Source organism: Lactuca virosa, chromosome 2 (genome assembly GCF_052849685.1).
Source record: "Lactuca virosa cultivar CGN04683 chromosome 2, Lactuca_virosa_CGN04683_v6, whole genome shotgun sequence".
Classification (NCBI taxonomy): Eukaryota; Viridiplantae; Streptophyta; class Magnoliopsida; order Asterales; family Asteraceae; genus Lactuca; species Lactuca virosa.
Window position 1 is genome coordinate 190,897,262 of NC_136427.1, and position 19,302 is coordinate 190,916,563.

General features: G+C 37.1%; 1 protein-coding gene across 1 annotated transcript; it reads left to right on the forward strand.

Annotated features, from left to right (window-relative positions):
• Nucleotides 1-16,744: 16,744 nt before the first annotated feature.
• On the forward strand, nt 16,745-18,876 carry LOC145158078 (uncharacterized). Its single transcript, XM_079077026.1, has 3 exons — nt 16,745-17,348; nt 17,420-17,806; nt 18,731-18,876. The coding sequence occupies exons 1-3, from the start codon at nt 16,745-16,747 to the stop codon at nt 18,874-18,876; spliced, it is 1,137 nt and encodes a 378-aa protein (XP_078933152.1).
• The last annotated feature ends 426 nt before the right edge of the window (nt 18,877-19,302 follow it).

Genomic DNA, 19,302 nt, shown 5'->3' on the forward strand with positions numbered 1-19,302 from the left:
ATCCTTTCTCGGTCTCTATCATGCTAACTAGGAGATACGGGCCTCGCCCACCCTCTGGTAATTAGGAGATACGAGACCCCGCCCACACTCCTCTATCTAGGAGATACGGTCCCTCGCCCACACTCCTCTATCTAGCTGCTAACGAATGCTACAGTTATCCTGTAGTCTTACAACACTCGTCCATACTGTCTAACTGTTGGTGAATGCTACGGCTATCCCGTAGTCTTACATCCTGAATAAGCTAGCGTACTGCCTGCCAACTCTCCATCCTGGTTTCCCGAACCAGTCATCAACTAATTGTGAATACACGAACCCAACATCGGGAAGTTTCCCAAACTTTCAAATTCCTGCACTACTCTATCCACAAGGTCAATCAGGCTGCTTCCATACTCAATCATGATGCGGACTTATCCCGGCTCGCACTTACTTCTGATCCTGAATACTCGGATGGTTCTCCCCCACTTCAATTAAACTAACTCCTTACAGCTCACACCCTTGGAAAGGTTCCCCCATCCTTCCCACCATCCAATAATCGATTCGCTCGCAATCCGACGCTCACACTGCTAGTGTTCTAACTGTCCAGTACCAATAAATACCTCCCTCGAAATACTAACGACACATCCCAAGTTCTAGTCGCGCTTTCTACAGTTACTGCATCCTGATAAACTTCTCCAAAATGGAACGACCTCTAACTACTATTCTAACATCCAAGGTATGCAAATGGCATATAACTTAATAACGATGCAGTACCATAACAATAACAATATAATCATAAATAAAAGATGATAGGAAAGCAAAAGATACGCACCTGCAACATCGGAAGCTACTCGTGCCTCCTCTGTGGTCAGCTGGAAAGCCCTGCTCCTCACCGTAGGTGCCTCTGCCCGGCCCTGACAGCCGTCGGTGATCCTCAACGTCGCAAGGGCAGGTGTTATCACCTGTCCCGTAGAAACCAAACTCAGACATTGGGCCTTCTTGTGGCCCCGCTGACTGCAATGGAAGCAGATCAGGTCTGATCCCTGGGTTGTGGTATCTGTACAATCTCTACTAAAATGATCGATCCTGCCGTACCTGAAGCAGCCAGAATCACCACCACTACCACTCCAGCACGCACCCTCGTGCATCCTGCCACACTTGCCACATCGGTCGCGGCTCTAATAGTCCCTCGATCTCGAGTCTGGCCCCTTGGGTCTCTTTCCTGAACCCGTGGCTACCTGAATCTCACCCGGCTTCCTCTTCCTGAGGTGCTCTAGGTCGATCTCCCTCTCCCTGGCTCGAGAAATTATATCCTCCAGTGTCTTGCAGCTGGACCTGCTCACAAACTGCCTGATGTCATCCCTCCGCATCTCGTGATATCGAGCCTTCTTCATCTCCTCGTCCACCACATACATCGGAACAAGAAGAGCCCTCTCCCTGAACTTGGAGGTAATCTCCGCCACAGTCTCAGTCATCTGTCGGAGTTCCTGAAACTCCCGTACTAACTGTTGCACCTCAATCACCAGTGCAAACTCGGCCTTGAACCTGGCCGATAAATCACTCCATGTCATCGCGTCCAACGCGACATCATCCCCAATGGCATGTCCAACCTCCTCCCACCAATCATGTGCTCTGTCTTTTAGAAGACAGGAGGCAAGTTGTACCTTGTCCCCTTTGGGACATCGGCTCGTACGGAAAGCGTTGGCAACATCGGCCAACCACCTGCTGCTAGCGATGGGGTCCCGAGCCCCATGGTAATCTGGAGCTCCACAAGCTCTGAACTCTCGAAATGTCAGGGTACGCGCCCCCATCATGGCCATCATTTCAGTACGGAAAACTCCCAGCTTCTCATCCAGAAGCTCTAAAATACCCTCCTTGACCAAACCAAAGATCCCAGGAGTCTGGTCTAGAATATTACGTGTAATCTCTGCTAAAATAAACTCTCTCATCTGCTCCCCGAGCTGCTCGGCTCCTGAGCCCGAGCCTGATCCCTCACCGGCGCCTGAATCGCCAAGTGGTCTACCCAGTAGCATCACCATTCTGCAACATATCATAATAATCATCAGAATACTCATCACTTCTGAGGGATCACACACGCACTACAAGTTCCCTGGTTTTGTCTCAGCCCTCCTTGATTCGAGTACAGATCCTCTGCTTTTAGTATTATGGGCCCCTACTACCTTCCACATCTATTCGTACTTTCCTCAAAGATTGCCTTGACTCCACCAAATCCCTTGCACTACTACTACTGCTCCCAGCACTAATCTCATCCTAGGCTTACCCTAGGGAAATCTATAACCCAACCCAGTCCTCAGCTGCTGAAGGACTCTTCATAATGCCAATTAGCCACTATGTAAATACCATAACATGTAACGAGGCTCGGATAATCCTTCGAGTAAAGGACTCATCCCTACAACGGTTTGACTCAGACAAGAGCTGCGCAGTAGGGTCAAATCCAGCACTCTGAAATTATTCAACCCTGATCACATGTGACTTAACGTATTCACCTAGTAGCTAACTCCCATCACTCAAAGTCCCACAAAGCACAAAGCAAGCAGCATTCAGACCAACGGAAAATCTGACCATAAACATAATCAAGCAATTCTATCCACATATCAGGAATGTGTACTAGCATGCAACTTTTAAAGCTCATACACATAACAGGAACATAAGGCATCCTTCCTAGATCCTTAGCCCTAATCTAGCATGCAGTTCTCTAAGCATATCATATCTAAACAAACATGTATGGGTAATTTGGGAGAACTTACTTGAGCTCGGCTGATTGCATGCACCACACCCTTATCTCTTTTCAAAGTTCTTTTCTCTTTTCAAAATTCTTTTCTTTTCCTCAAAGATCTTATAAAAATGATTTCTTTTTGAAAAATTTTCATACCACGTCCTCAGTTGAGTCCAGACACACCCGAGAGTGTGCCTGAATCCCTCAAACCAAGGCTCTGATACTAACTTGAAACATCCCAAAAATCATGACCAAAGTTTTCTTTTTTAAATCATTAAATAAAACCATGTTTATCAAATCTTTTCATCAAACATAATCAGAGTATCAAAATATCAGAGTAAAACGTCCCAGACTAAAACACTATGGTGTGTGTGCCATGCAGTCATCCCGAGCTCCTCCCTCCGCTAACGGAAGTACCTGAAACCAAAACTGAAAACCATAAGCACGAAGCTTAGTGAGTTCCCCAACCTACCACATACCATACACATAAACACATACTGGGCCCCCGCCCGCTGCATCGGGACTTTCCCGGCATCGGACTCACTCCGGCATCGGGCCCCGCCCAGCATCAGGCCCTGCATGGCATCAAGCCCCACTCGGTATACATATATGTCTCTCATAGGCCTCGCCTGTCACTGGGCCTCGCCTGCTAAAGACGTACAAGCATATAACATAACACATAACATATAAGCTAAACATATTCGACTGTACTCCTGATCTAAGGCCTCGCCTATCTTGGGCCTCGCCCCTGTCCTGCTACTGATGAGTCATGGAATCCCGTCCATACTCCTGTTGATAGTGAGATACGGGCCCCCACCCACACTCACTTATCTCCTGTCTCTGGCCCCGCCCCTGCTCTGCTAATAATGAGATACGGAACCCCGTCTATACTCGACTAGTGATGAGATACGGGACCCCGCCCACACTCACCTCCCTACCAGGAACATACAAGTATCACAAAGACAACAAGTATAAACTAGCATGCAACTATTCCTTGGGCTTGCCTCGGCATCGGACCTTGGTCCGGAATAACATACATATAATCTATCCTCGGGCCTCACCCGGCATCGGACCTTGGTCCGGAAAACATACTATCATAAAATGCCTAGGGCTAACCCCTGGGTCTTCCTATCATACATAAACTAAATGGGCCGGCATTGTGGTCGTAGACCCATGCACATAGTAAGGAGACTCAGCTCGTACTGCTGAAAACTTGATGATACTCTTCTGGCTGCTAGCTGGAAATTCCCCGAACTGCTGCTCCTTCGGCTCCCCGAGCTACCAATACCAAAATAACACTTAGGCCAAAATACCCTCAATAGTCAAACTAGGTCAACCTTGGTCCAAATCAAAGTCAACGGTCAATGGTCAAAGTCAACGCTCCGAGTTGACTCAACTCACCGACTTGCTTCATCAACTCGTCGGGTTCTAAAAACTCAGAACTCTGAAATCCTGAACCAACTCGTCGAGTCAACCCCTGACTCGCCGAGTTCCCTGGTTACTCAGACTCGGGATTAACCTAGTCAACTCTTCGAGTCATCCTCAGACTCGTCGAGTTCCTTAGAACTCAGAACCATGCAAAACCTTGGTCAACTCGCCGAGTTGTTCCATCAACTCGTTGAGCACATGCAAATTCCATAATCAAGAAAACCCTATCCACTCGTCGAGTTACCGTATCAACTCGTCGATTTCATGCAGTAACCAAACACGGGAAAACCCTTTTCAACTCGCCGAGTTGGCTATCCAACTCGCCGAGTTCCTTCAGTCCACTTCTTATTCAGACGATTCTAAGCCAAACAATTGCTCCCAAAGGTAGATCCAACCTCCGAGAGCATACTTTCCACGTAAAGTTGCAACCTTTACGTGTAAACAATTCCCAAAAGCCAAAACTAAACTACAAGGAAGGGCTTTGCTATGGAGGAGGGCTTCAAGCCTCAAAAGCTTGAGACTTTAATACATTAGGGACCTTGGAGAGTCCAGATCTGAAGTTGCAACTTCAGATCGTGTTCCATGCAAGCACTAGACCACAAATGTGCTAGGAATGGGCATAAAGCTCAAGATGAAGGGATCTATCAAATGAACACTCAAGGTAACGACTTGTTACCTTCTACTAGCTGCCAAACTAAAATAAAAGCTGCATCTACACTTCCTTCCTTGATCCTTACTTCCAATCTTCCAAGATGTGCACTCCAAATGAACCTTTATCTTCACAAAGCTCAAGAAATTGAGTTGGGTGGCTAGGGTTTCGTTTCTGAACTTGAGAGGGTAGTAAGGGGCTGAGTGAGAGGCCTCGTGTTCTTTAAATAGGGTACAAGGCTCTAATTTAGGGTTTCCCAAACCCTGACCAACTCGCCGAGTTGGTCCCCCGACCGCCGAGTCGGTCACTTAATCCGCGACATAAAAACTCGCTCCTACTCGTCGAGTCCCTCCCTGGGCTCGGCAAGTAGACCTCTTGACTTGGAGTTTTTCTTTCTTTTCTTGACCTTCTGGATTCTGGGTGTTACACCCATTTTACTTTTATTTTTTTTACAAGTACTTGAACAAGTAATTTTCATAGAGATATAAATTGAACCAATCTCCATGGATACGATCTCTTTACCATTATACACTATGTTGTGTACAAGATTTAGGGTTATTAATTTTGTTGGCCTTGACAACCACCAACTCCTGCTGACATACAGTCCAAATTGGATCCGTCATGTACCCCCTAACTCCGATCCCACTTTATACCATAGCTTAGCAGGGGGGCTACAACACCCCACATTCACTAGACCTGGCCTTGCCTATGCAGTCCAACAGATTTTTCTATTTATGCATGACCCTTGAGAGCCACATATGCAAGTATTAAAACTCATTCTCAGATATGTTCGTGGCACCCTGGACTTAGGGCTACAACTTCATCCCTCCTCTACTACTAAGCTTATTACCCACTCTGATGTTAATTGGGGGGGGGGGGATTCCCTGTCACTAGATGATCTAGTAGTGGCTACTGCGTTTTCTTAGGCGAAAACCTTCTGTCCTGTTCCTCCAAACATCAACCAACTGTTCTTCGTTCTAGTGCTAAAGTTGAATACAGAGGTGTCGCCAATGCCATAGCTGAAACATGTTGGTTGCATACCTTACTTTGTGAACTACAATCACCTCTTAACAAGGCAACTATTGTTTACTGCGACAATGTCCATGTTGTGTGCTTGTCTACCAATTCGGTTCAGCATCAACGCACGAAACATATTGTAACATCCGTTTTCCGAAGAAGGTTGGTCAAGATTAGAGGAATCAAAATAAGGTTTTTAGAGCAAACCCTCAGCCACGACGTGGGGCATGGATGCCCATGATGTGGCAAGAAATTTAATGGAACGCGCATTTTAGAGGGCTGCCACAACGTGGCAATGGATGACCATGGCATGGCAGCGGTAGCAGCCCAAGCCCAAGTATTTTTAGGGTTTCTCCCGTATTTAAGCCGATTAACTCCCATTCTAGGTCATTTCCTTCGGCCTTCATCTCCCCATTCTGAAACCCTAGCCTATTTCCTTAATTTTGAGCATGGTGACTCTATTTTGAGGTTTTTTTCTTCATTTGGTGAAACTTGGAGAAGAAGGTAGCTCATTTTGGTGTAAGGAAGCAAGGAGCAAGCTTGGACCCAAGATCTTCTTCACATTTTTGAGTTGTTGGAGGTAAAAAGTTCATGCCTTGACTTTTGTTCTTCTTATTTCAAGCATGAGCTATTTTTGGATATTTTGGTCCCATTCTTGAGTGCTCTTGGAGTTCGAGGAACTCCAGAGCTTAATGTGGTGCTCATTTGGTCATAAGCTTGTGAGTTGGTGAGAAAAAGGTCTTAGCTTGACTGTTTTTAGCCCTATGTTTGAGTTTTGGTCGTGTTAAGGACTTAATGGACTTAGGGTTTATGATATTGTCTTATGGTGAGGTTCTAATGGATAAAGTTAGAAACTTTATCCATTAAGTAAGTATGGAGAAGTAGATCTGGAAGTATAAGCTTCGATATGAAAGGATTAAGATCTTAATGAGAAAAATGGTGATTTTCCAGTGGCCACAGCGTAGCAAAGGTAGCCACGGCGTGGCGAAGTCAAATATCATAACTGCCTTGATTCTGGCATTGCCACGGAGGACCACGACATGGTAATGTCCTGCATGTTGACTATTTGACCTTGTGACCCCACGACGCAGCCAAGGAGGGCCACAACGTTGCGTTGACCTTGACCAAGTTTGACTGTTGAATATTATGACTAGTTTGACATTGGGTCAAACTTGAGGGTTTTCGATTGTTGATTAAGATTCTACATGGTTTGGTGATTAGTGGATTCACGGGGGATAGCAGTATAGAAAGGAAAGCGCGTCTCAGTGTTTTGAGGTTCTTCATTCAGGTGATTTTTTCCTTATTGTACCTGTGGGTGAAGGCACCAATGTCGACTCTGTATTTTTTATTATCATTTAGTAAGGGGATGTCATAGGAACTATATATGGTCACGTAGGATAAACTGAGGACTCTTGATCTAGACTTTCTTGCCTTTTCCTTGTTTAGTTGTGGCTCTAGATTAGGATCACCTATTCGGGTGTCTATCTCACCTCTAGATACATATGGTTATGCATTCCTTGAAATGGTGGTTATGTATCCTTGTGTATAAGATGTTGTTTTTATGTAGTGATTGCCATATTCATGTATATATCCTTATATGATTAGATGCAACGGTAGTGGTATGCTGGTTAAAGTACTAGTATGTTGGTTAATATCTAGTAGAGTGCCTAGGGGTTGTATGTAGTCACGTAGGATAGCCTGAGAACTCTTGATCTAGGCTTTCTTGTCGGTTACTTATTTGGTTGTAGCTCTAGAGTAGGATCGCCTGTTCAGGTGGCTATCTCACCCGTGGTTACTTATGGTTGCGCATTCCATGGAGGTTAGCTGGTAGCGGAGAAGTGTGTTGTGAGAGGTCTAGTAGGCGGTAGTGAGTTGTATGATTGGTATTTACATGTATTATGTGCCTAGTTGATCCTTGATTGTTTATATGTCGACATATGGTGATGGGTTAGGTTGAGGCGGTCCTGTTGTGTGATGTAGGCCAAGATACTTGGTGTGGACTGGCTGTAAGTCGTAGGCACAGAGGCTCGGGAAGAGCGGTTGGGTTGAGGTGGCAAGCCAACAAACCCAGTGTATTCCAGTCTGATGACTGGTTGGACCCGTTGCATGGTGGCATTCCAAACCGATGACTGATTAGGACTGGGTAATCAAATCTGATGATTGTGGACCGATATGCATGCTAGTATGTTTGTTGTATGGGATATTTTGGGTGGAAACTAACTAAGCTTTATGCTTACTCAGTTGCTATTGTTTTTCAGGTATCATCGGTTCGTGGGAAGGCGAAGGCGTGATTGTACATACGCATCAGCAGCATTGATGATTTTGTGTTTATTATATTACTCTGATTTTCGATAAAAATATAATTTTAATGAAAGCTCTTCTTATCAATGGATTTATAATTAGAAAGTTTTACCTTAATAAAATGAAAATTTTTTGTTGTGAAAATGAGATGTTACACATATAGAGATAGATATTCACTTTGTGTGAGACAAGGTTGTCACTAGTCACATATGTGTTCTTCATGTTCCTTCTAGTCATCAATATGCCTATATCTTCACCAAAGAACTACCAACATCTCCTTTCACGGAGCTCAGATCCAGTTTGTGTGTTCAATCTAGACCTCCCGCTCAAACTGTCGGGGAGTATTAGTGTACTTGTATATGTCGTGTATATATTTTATAGTTTAGCCTATTATTCTAGTCCATTATAGCCCACTGTATTATATATATATATATATATATATATATATATATATATATATATATATATAGAGAGAGAGAGAGAGAGAGAGAGAAAGGTATGTTATATTAAGAAAACCCGAAAGGTTGAGAACATGAGAACACATCGTAACCATCCAAATTTTCATATCAATGGCTAAAAACAAAGTTCCATTTATGTCAATCGATTAAAACTATATGCTGAAAATGTAAATTGTAATTTAAATATGATCCAATTTAAACATTCGTTAGATTACAAGTTTTTCTATTCCTAAATATGAGCCAATTTAAATTTTGGAATTATTCCCATATCCATTAATTTCGTATATACAAAATAAGACCATGTCTCTTAAATCAAATACATGATCATTATCATAGACACAAGCAAACAAGCATTGTTCATACGTACCTATATCTTCTCTTTTGCTAACAACTTTTTTTTAAGGACATCTTTTGCTAACAACTAATCTTTAAGCTTGATATATGAGAATATCGGGATTTATCCCAACAAGTGAGTTTTATCATTATCGTCGGAAATATAAAGCGATGGATCACGCACAATCAGAGGGACAATCGAGATTCGGAAATCGCACCAGAAGTAATCTCGACTTTCTTCAATGACATTTATTGATCTCTTTCTTCGTAATTGACAACAATACGTAGTTAAGACCGCTCTGTCTTCGATGAATTCCATTTTTTGTAAGCATATTGTTGTAATTTTTGTTGTTGATTTATTTAATACATTCAACTCATTTTTTTAACTGATTAAGGTCGTATTTTTTTCCCTAACTTGAGTTGTAATGTGTTTTTTACGTTTTCTGAATTTTTTGGTTTATCCATATTTAAACGGTAAATGGCGATCTTTATTCAAAACGGATTACACGTACATTGTAGTTTATTGTAAGATATCTTCTCTCCCTAAATAGATTTTATTTGCCATAAATAAGATTTTTTATTTACCATAAGCCTATCGTTGTTAGTAAATTTTTACCTAATGCTACATAGGTTTATGTTAAGCACCAGTCAGTACGAACAAACTTTGATTAAAGTTAATACATATAAACTTTTTCTAAAAGACAGTGACACAAAGCAAACCAAAGTGTTTAATCATTTATGATTATCTTATTTTACTATTACATTATGCTACATGACATTTACATATACATGTAATTGTCGATGATTACACCTTAGCTTGTCATTTATAAATTTTATATTTTTCATCACCATTTTCTAATATTTGAACCTTTATAGAGTTAATCATCAATGAAGTTTCCTATTTTTACCCACAAATGTGTTTATGTTAAGAGTTAATCATCATTGTATTTCTTTACTTTTCAGCTTAGGTATAGTATTCTCTTCTCTTATATTATTATAAAAATATATATTAATTTCATGTTGTGACCATCACGCATCTGCTAGCAATAAACCTACCAAAGTTCCTATAACAAACTCTAAAGAGCCGAATAAAGTTCAAAATTAAACCAGCAAAATGTTAGTGTCTAATGCAAGATTCGTTATATAATTCTTATATCCAAATTACTTACCTTAAATATGTCTTTCTGAATTAGGGGTAACTTCAACTCAAGAATTCAGAATTTAGGAGTCCTATTTCTGACGATTCTTTTACCGGAAATCTAAATGGGATTCCACAACTTCGTTGAATCAGATTCTTCACCGAATCAAGAATGTTGTTTACAAGTCATGTATATAACGATATAATCAATCATGAATATATTTTCCATCAAGTTAACGCTTAAAAAATGTCTACCTTCAATATCATCAACACTTTGAAAGGACTCCATTGGGACTTTCGTCACCATCAGAACTACCACCATCCCCACCCGAAATTATTTTTGTGTCATTTTCTACACCAGTAAAAACATTACATTCAACCATGAATTCGCTATACATTTTATTTAAATATCAAATTGTATTATTAACATCATATGTATCCACCTATGAATTCGCTATGCTATAGCATTTATGAAGACAACAAATTTACCAATACTCCAAATATTTAATAATTTATGTCTACATTAGATTTAACTGTTAAACTATATTACCAGACAATAACATATACATGTAATCATACATGATTACACACAATGAGACATTTTCTTTTCTTCACAACTAACCTATCGAAAACAAAATTAATTCGTTCAACATCAACATGACTACATTCACTCACTTGAATCAATTATGATTGGATCGCATATTCATAATTGATTATGCCACATTGTAATAATTAATCCATACATTCAATCATTCATGGTTACACCATATTAAAATGTAAAATTATGATCCCTATAAATTTAAATCATAGTTGTTTTCGTATCCTCTAATTATCCAAAAAAAATTGATTGTGAGAGCTAATTTCATGGAAAACGGAAGTTACAAATATGATAAATAGGAACAATTAATTTTCTATCGACTAATTCATATTTAATTAAATGGTAAAATTCCTATAACATCATTGTGTAATGATTGGTTATGAGTTGTTCTTGCGTTCTCAACCTTTTTTATGTTTTTAATATAACTTATCCCTATATATATATCAATGCAAATATTATGAGAAAATATCATTTGTAATAATAACAACACTATTTCCACATTATAGCAGGTATAAAATCTCATATTTTAAATTTACATTTTTACTTCCAATTTTAAATTTTATTACAATATATAAATTGGCCACAAAATTAGTTTTGTTTAACAAATTTACCTGTTTACAACTCTTTTAAGACATTTCTCAAACTTTTTTTACAATTTTTTTAAAGACTTTTACTAAACTTTTTATAAAGTTTTTAATTATTTACAGTATATCTAACAATCATTTCTAAGCTTTTTTACAGCCTGTTTAAAACATTTTATAATATTTTAAAAAATACTTTGTTCAAAAAAAGTTGTATTAATTTGCAAAAAAAGTAAATAAATAAATAAAATTTGTTGTATTAGAAGTTGTAAAACAACGTTTATAACTTTTTTTATAAAAATTATTAAAAGTTTTTGAAATGTTGTAAAAAAGTTTAAAAAAATTGTAACAATTTATAAAAAGTGAAAAAAAAAATAAAAAACTTAAAAAGGTTTTTAAAAAGTTATAAAAAAAAGTCTTAAAAATTTGTAAAAAAGACTAAAATTTTATAATAATAAAAAAAGAAGTTTATAAAAAGAAACTACTTTTGGACGAATTTGTAAAAAAAATAAAAAAATAAAAATAATAAAATAAAATAAAAAAGTATGTACTATATTCATAAAAAAAATAATGTTCGACTAATTAAACCACAATAAAATCTAGGAGTGTGTATGGGACGGTTTGGTTCGGTTATTGGTTAAAATCGAACCATAACCATTATGATTGGTTAATGCATTTTGGTAGTCATTGGGTATGGTTAATATTGGTTATGGTTAATGGTTTTTATCGGTTAACGGTTTTGGTTAATGGTTAATATTGGTTAATCATAATGTTCAAAATAATATAAATGGCGAAAGTATATATTGGCATAAAAAATGAAAATATAATACCAAAAAGTCCTCGACGCCAATGTTTGTAACATAGCTTATAGTAAAAGAATAAAATTTGTACCTTTAATACTTAGAGTGAGATAACACATAGTCACATTCAAAATCAAAAACATTCAATAAAAATATAAAACATTAAACAAATTGACATTAATAATTTCATATATTGATAATTGATATTAATATTAAAATAAAGTTAAACATTCATACACGTTCAATACGATTAAATCAAAAACTATAAAATAAAATAGTCAAACATTCATATTATGTGTTATTGGATAAAAAAAGTCAATCACTCATATACATTCAATATGATTAAGTCAAAAACAGTAAATAAAACCAAAAAAAATAATAAAAAAATACATTCTTAATATATCACAGTGTCAAGAAGAACCAAAAACTTAACTTACCTAGAAGTTTTGATTATAAAGTCAAAAAAATACTTCGAATAGGACTATAAAGTCAAAACAATCTTTGATTATGATTAACGGTGTGAGAAGTCTTCAATTAGGATTATGAATGTGAAGATTAAACTAATTGTGAATAATATTTACAAATTGTAGAATTAGCGGATTAGGAATTACAACGTTAATCAATAATCTAACTCAATGCATGATTGGAAGATTGTGTGTGTCTGCGTAATCAGCCTTTGATGGTTTGATTGCCCGTTCGTTTCCTGATAAGTGAGGATTAAAGGATTATATTTTCAAAATTTTAAAGGATTTTAAATAAGTTTGACTATATTATTTTATATATAATCTATAAGTTTTATATATTAAAATATAAAGTTAGCGGTTCGGTTAATAATGGTTCGGTTAACCTATAAAACCATAACCGAACCGTTAGTTATCGGTTAACAAAAATTAGAAAACCGAACCAACGGTTTTTAAAATGGTTCGGTTATATCGGTTAATTTGGTTTTGGTTCGGTTTTTCGGTTATTATGCTCACCCCTAATAAAATCTATAAGTTCGGATCTAATTAGTAACAAGATTTAAAATCGGGTTAAAATGTAATAAGACGTATTTGCCCTAATCTAGTTTGTGGGTTGCAAACGTCGGCTCTCATATAACATAAAATATATGTGGAGTCGGCGGTTACTCTTCAAAAAAAAAAAAAAAATTTCTTCCAGCATATAAAGACATTTATAGGATCGTGTGTATCAATGTGAGATACAGTAGCACTTCCTCTTAAAAATCGAAGCTCAATGAGAATATATATATATATATATATATATATATATATATATATATATATATATATATATATATATATGTTAAGTTACTGTGGTGCAGATGTCGACTTTGGTATTATGTAAGATATAGAGCCATATAAGTTGTTTTGGAAAAAAAAAAATCAACTCATATTGCATTGTTGCATTAATGAACGATAATCAAAGAGAAAATGCAACTTTTAGGTGTTATTTCGTAAATAAGGATGAATAACTCTTTGAATTATTAAGAAATTATAAATGCTTAAGATATATTAGTATATATGTATTAATCGTTAAGAGCCAAATTGAACGGTTAATAAGCATTCAAATGGAAAAATAACCCAAAATTAATTAAAGGCCATCAAGTATGTTTGTTACGAGACTTTTTTTTGTGGCTGGTGTGGCACTGGCAATATGGTGGTGACAGCGAACACCAACTCGAGCTTAATATGGAATGTCACATCGTGGTGAAAATACGGTTGGATCATATGAGATCATATCCAATTCTTTTCTTTCTTTCTCTATCTCTCATTAATATTTAATTAATTAAAAGTTATATTTTTTTATTAAAAGTTCAAAAGAATAAGACGAATATAAAATATGTGGAGTTGTGAGTATTTTATATTGATGTGGTTTAAATGCACATGAAATTATAACATTTTTTTGTTTGAGATATAATGAATATAGCCCATAGCCTAATCGAAGGGGGTGTTCGGATGAAAAAATTAGTTATTTCACTATATCATTTATAAGTAAGGGGGTGTTTGTTTTTTCTCCGCAGATCTGCGTGGGCTCTTTTGTCTACGCGGCGCAGACCACGCGCAGACTTAAAGGTTTGCAGTGTGTTTGTTTTTCTGAAGTGCGCAGACATAAAAACGTATGCGCGAGGTCTTCACCACACAGACTTGGGCCAACATCTTCTAAAGTCTGCGAGTGTTTTAAACCTAAAAAAAACGCGTCCTTCTATTGCATCCGCCTCCATCGTCAAACCTTCCCACCGTCCATATTTCTCCACCGACAGAACCCATCCATCTTCAATCCATCGACCATCGCCTCCGATTAGCACCCCCGTCGCCGCCTGCTCTCCGATCGAAGGCATCTAGTGACCAGGCGCAGTCTCGACTTGTACGATTCAGGCCATCAGCGAACGATTCAGGCCACCAGCGAACAGGTTCGTATCTTCCTTGCGTTTTTTTTTGTTTTTTTTTAGTTCCAACATGAAATTAACATGAAATTGAGGAATAATCTTGCTGTGAAAACTCTCTAATTCACTGAAAATCTTGTTTCTTGCTTCAAATTCTTGTTAAATGTTATTACAATACATGTATATCTCCTCCTTCACAATATGCTATTACAATACATGTATGATACATGATCAGATTAGGTTTTTGCATACAAAAAGAATGGAACCAAAGTCATGTATCATGTATGTTTGATTGATATTCTGGAAAATAATATAAATATATAGAGCCTATTTTGCTGAAAATTAAGAAAATTAAAGAAAGTCTTGCCTTTTCTTTTCATGTTTATGTCTCATAAGTAGTGCAGAAGCAAAAGAGCATTTTCCTATATGTGAAATAATGCTGTCGATTGTGAATTATTTATTGTTGTGGATTGTGAATTGTTTATTGCTGTGAAATAATGATGTCAATTGTGAATTGTTTATTGCTGTGAAATAATGTTGTCAATTGTGAATTGTTTATTGCTGTGAAATAATGTTGTCAATTGTGAATTGTTTATTGCTGTGAAATAATGCTGTGAAAATTTGTGCTGAAAATGTGAAATAATGTTGTCAACTAACGATATCTAACAAGTCACTTGAAAATCATACTTTAGTTGTTGATTGTTTATTGTTATTTGGTTTTGAAAATACTCTTGATTGTTTCAAATCATTATTTTTTTTTGTTGTAATGTGTATGATATGCAATACCTTATGAAATCATATTTGTCAATTTGTGAATGCTACAATACCTTATGAAATTATTATTGTCTATGATATATTACTTATTAGAAATGGGAGAAAAACAACAATGGACCAATGAGCATTTAAAATGCTTATTGGATACTTGTATTGAAGAAGTAGAGAGTGTCGGTAGAAAAGGATTGAGTTTGCAGAAAGACTCATGGATAAGGCTTGGAAGAGTTCTTAAGGAGAAATTTGGGTTTGAGTTGAGTCAAAAACAAATGAAAAACGCATATAACAATCTGAAAGCCAAATACACAGGATGGGTGTATTTAAAAAACAAAACTGGTAATATATACAACTCTCAAACAAACACTTTAAACTTAACAGCCAAGGAGTGGGATGATTTTAAGAAGGTATATACACATTTATATATATATATATATATATATATATATATATATATATATTAAACATTTATGTTTGAAGTTGCCAAATATTCTTATACTATTTTTTGTTACATTTGGGTTTAGGGGCATCCGAAGGCTGCTTCATTGAGAACAATTCCACTGCCTTTTCCAGATCTTTGTGCACGTCTTTTTTATGGAAATAGTGCTACTGGTAATTTTAGGAGTTACTCAACCCAATCATCATCAGTAGCTGGAGCATCCTCTTGTCGTCTTCCACCACTTCAGATTACCGCCACCCCTTTTCATGCAATAGATGATGATGGTGATGACACTTCCCACCATGAGCCACCACCTTCTGCTGCTTCACCTTCTGCTGCTTCACCTTCTGCAGCTTCACCATATACTGCTTCACCATCTGGTAACCCCAACAAAAGGGATAAACCCTCAACTCCTATACCTCCTAGTGCCTCACCGTCTGCTTCTTCACCTGATGGAACTTCTATTACTGGTGACGATTTAGCATTAGAAATGAAAAAAGCTTTACAAAGTTTGACTAAAGGGTATACAATCCCTCAATGTTTAGAGAAGTTAGAGGTGCTTCAGTTAGGCCCTACCGATCCTTTACGCTTTGTTGCATATCATATTTTTGGAGGGACCATGAACATGAGAGAGATGTGGATGCATTTGCCCGATGTTCCCGAGATATTACGACGATGGCTTGAGATGACAGGTACAAGTTTAGGAGTTTTGAAGGATGGAAAGATTGTCCGATGATTTTTCTAGTGTTGAAACTATTTGTTAGGTCTTTTTGCCTTTGTTGGAACTATTTTGTTAGGTCTTTTTGCTTTTCTTGGAACTATTTTTTTGTTATTTTGCTACTTGGAATATGGTTTATCTAATGTTTTTTTGGTACTTGAAATATGATTAATGTAATGTTTATTTGCTACATCAAATATAGTTTATGTAATTTTTTTTGCTACTTGAAATATGGTTTATGTAATGTTTTTTTTGTTACTTGAAATATGATTAATGTAATGTTTTTTAAAGTTCTACTTTGTTGATTTTAGGTTCATAATGGATCACGATCAAAAGTTACTTCTCGTAATTCTTATGTACCTGTACATCCGTTTTTTTTGGAAGAGGGGTGTGAAACGATTGCGGGATAATGATTCGGAAATGACAGGACATGAATACACATTGGAGTTGTTACATCGTAATCGTTTACAATGTGTTGAAGTACTACGCATGTCCCGTGACTCTTTTGTACGACTATGTGCTCATTTTAGAGCAAATTACTCATTAAAGGACAGCAAACATGTATCGGTTGAGGAAAAGATGGCCATGTTTTTGATGATGATCGGCCATAATCAACGTTACGTGATTATCAAGCGGAGATTTCAACACTCGAAGCAAACAATTCATAAATTTTTTTATGAAGTGTTGGAAAAAATGATGCTTTTCGCACAAGATGTTATAGTACCAACTTCTTTTAATCCGAATCCAAACATTCCAGGACATAATAGGAGGCTACGACGGGTTTTCAAAGGGGCGGTTGGTGCACTTGATGGCACTTTGATACATGTTGTTGTCCCTGCTAAGAAACAAGACTTATATAGAAGTAGGGGAAAGGGAGACTGCTACCAAAACGTATTGGCAATTTGTGACTTCAATATGATTTTCACATTTGTTGTGGCCGGGTGGGAAGGGGTAGCGCATGACTCTAGAATATTATCAGAAGCAATAACCGATCCACAATCATCATTCCCATTTCCACCACCCGGTAAGTTTTTGTTTTTTTTAAATACTATTATCTTAGTTTGAAAATTGATTAGTGTTTTGCATTTTTTACAGACAAGTATTATCTTTGTGATGCCGCGTATGCACACACTCGAGGATTTATGGCCCCTTATCGTAATGTGAGGTATTGGCTTGGAGATTTTCGTCAAAGACGTGCATTGACCAATAAGGAAAAATTTAACCATGGACATGCAAAACTTCGAAATGTCATTGAGCGTGCTTTTGGTGTTTTGAAAGCACGCTTCCCTATATTGAAGAGAATGGCACCATTCCCGTTTGTGACACAAAGAAACATTGTCATGGCATGTTTCGCGCTTCATAATTTTATAAGGAGAGAAGGAATGAGTGATGAGTATTTTGCACGATACGATGAACCTAATGTCTCGTTTCGAAATAACAATGTGGGCGTTGATGATGATGAAGACGGGATTCCAACACATGGTACTACAGCAGACCGTGAATATATGACTCAGTTACGGGATGAAATTGCTGATCAGTTGATGCACAATATAGATTGAATTGTTTTAAATGAAATTGTTATTGTAAAACCAATTTTTTTTATTGTATGACTAATTTAGATGCATGAATTTTATTTTCAATGTTATAAGACTATTATTATTAAAATGTTGGTGTTGGAAAATCATTTTATGTTTGTAAAATCATTTTATTTAAAATTTCAGTTTATTTCAGCAGCTTGCAGACGTTAAAAAACAAACAGTCTTCTTATTGCAGACTGCAGACGTTTGGTCCACCTCTTCTGCTGCAGAGGCTTGCAGATGTGGTCCGCAGACTGCAGGCATTTTGGCTTCAGAAAAACAAACAACACCTAAATAAACAGTTGGGATAATGATATTTGTCACATGATTAACCAAGATTTTTGTTTGGTTCGGACGGTATTCCGAATAGCGCAAGTGGTAGTAGCATTAGCATGGTGTTATTTCGTAACTTGGCCAATACGTACGCAGCATATCATCCTCGTGACCAAAATCAAATATTCAAAACTGTAGTAGATATTAATTAAACTTTGAACTCTGGGAAATAATCAGTTCAAACTGATGACGATGTTGACTAATGTGCATGTGTATTCACATGCATTAGCTAATGATTACGTATTCAACAATATTTAAGTGACATCATAATAATCTCATCTCATAGTTCATCTCAAATGAATACGTGAATGGTCAATAACATGATCTCGTGCAAAGTTTTACCTTATATGCCACCAAATTTGTACCATGGGATGTGTATATAAACAGACAATTAGATAAACAGATAAGTAGATATCTGCATAAGAATATAAGGAGTGTTGCTACAGTAGAACCTTTTGCAATATTTTATCATTTATCATGTCGATTTCATTTGAAGCTTTAGCAATGGCAAGCGTAGACTACAATGAATGGGGTATGGATTTCGAGGAATGGGAACGTACTGAGATGGGTCCACCTCCACCCCATTTATATGCTGACGATTATGAAGAACATGAACATGAATTAGAAGAAGACGATATATAGAGTTAAAGAAGTTGCTATGATGCCAACGAGCTCTGAAAATGAGTTGTGTAGATTGACAGCAGCTGAAAACCAACTGGAATATGTTTTTAATGAACGAAATAAAGATGATCATGATGATTATCGAATGCAATCATCAAAAGATGATTAATAAATTCGTGAAGCGTGATCATACTACTATGAAAGGATTCAAGATGTTGATGGTGTTTATCACGGTCATTATACGTGATTAAGATTTCAATTTTGTAGTGCTGCTCTAGTAATTTGATTAGGATGTCCAAATGTTCATATATTTTGTAAATGGTATTTGTTATACATCCTATAAGAACTCAAGTGATGTTCCTGACTTTTTAACGGAAAGAATGGAAAGAAGTTGAAGAATGATTTTCTCTCCTAACTGTTTTTTCCAATTTAGAAAGATTTGGAAAC

Excerpts from the sequence above, each read along its gene's own strand:
- LOC145158078 (XM_079077026.1), top strand. The coding sequence starts at position 16,745 with ATGACAGGACATGAATACACATTGGAGTTGTTACATCGTAATCGTTTA. Across the intron at positions 17,349-17,419 it reads ATTCCCATTTCCACCACCCG|ACAAGTATTATCTTTGTGAT; the intron begins GTAAGTTTTTGT and ends CATTTTTTACAG. Across the intron at positions 17,807-18,730 it reads AGACGGGATTCCAACACATG|CTTTAGCAATGGCAAGCGTA; the intron begins GTACTACAGCAG and ends TTTCATTTGAAG.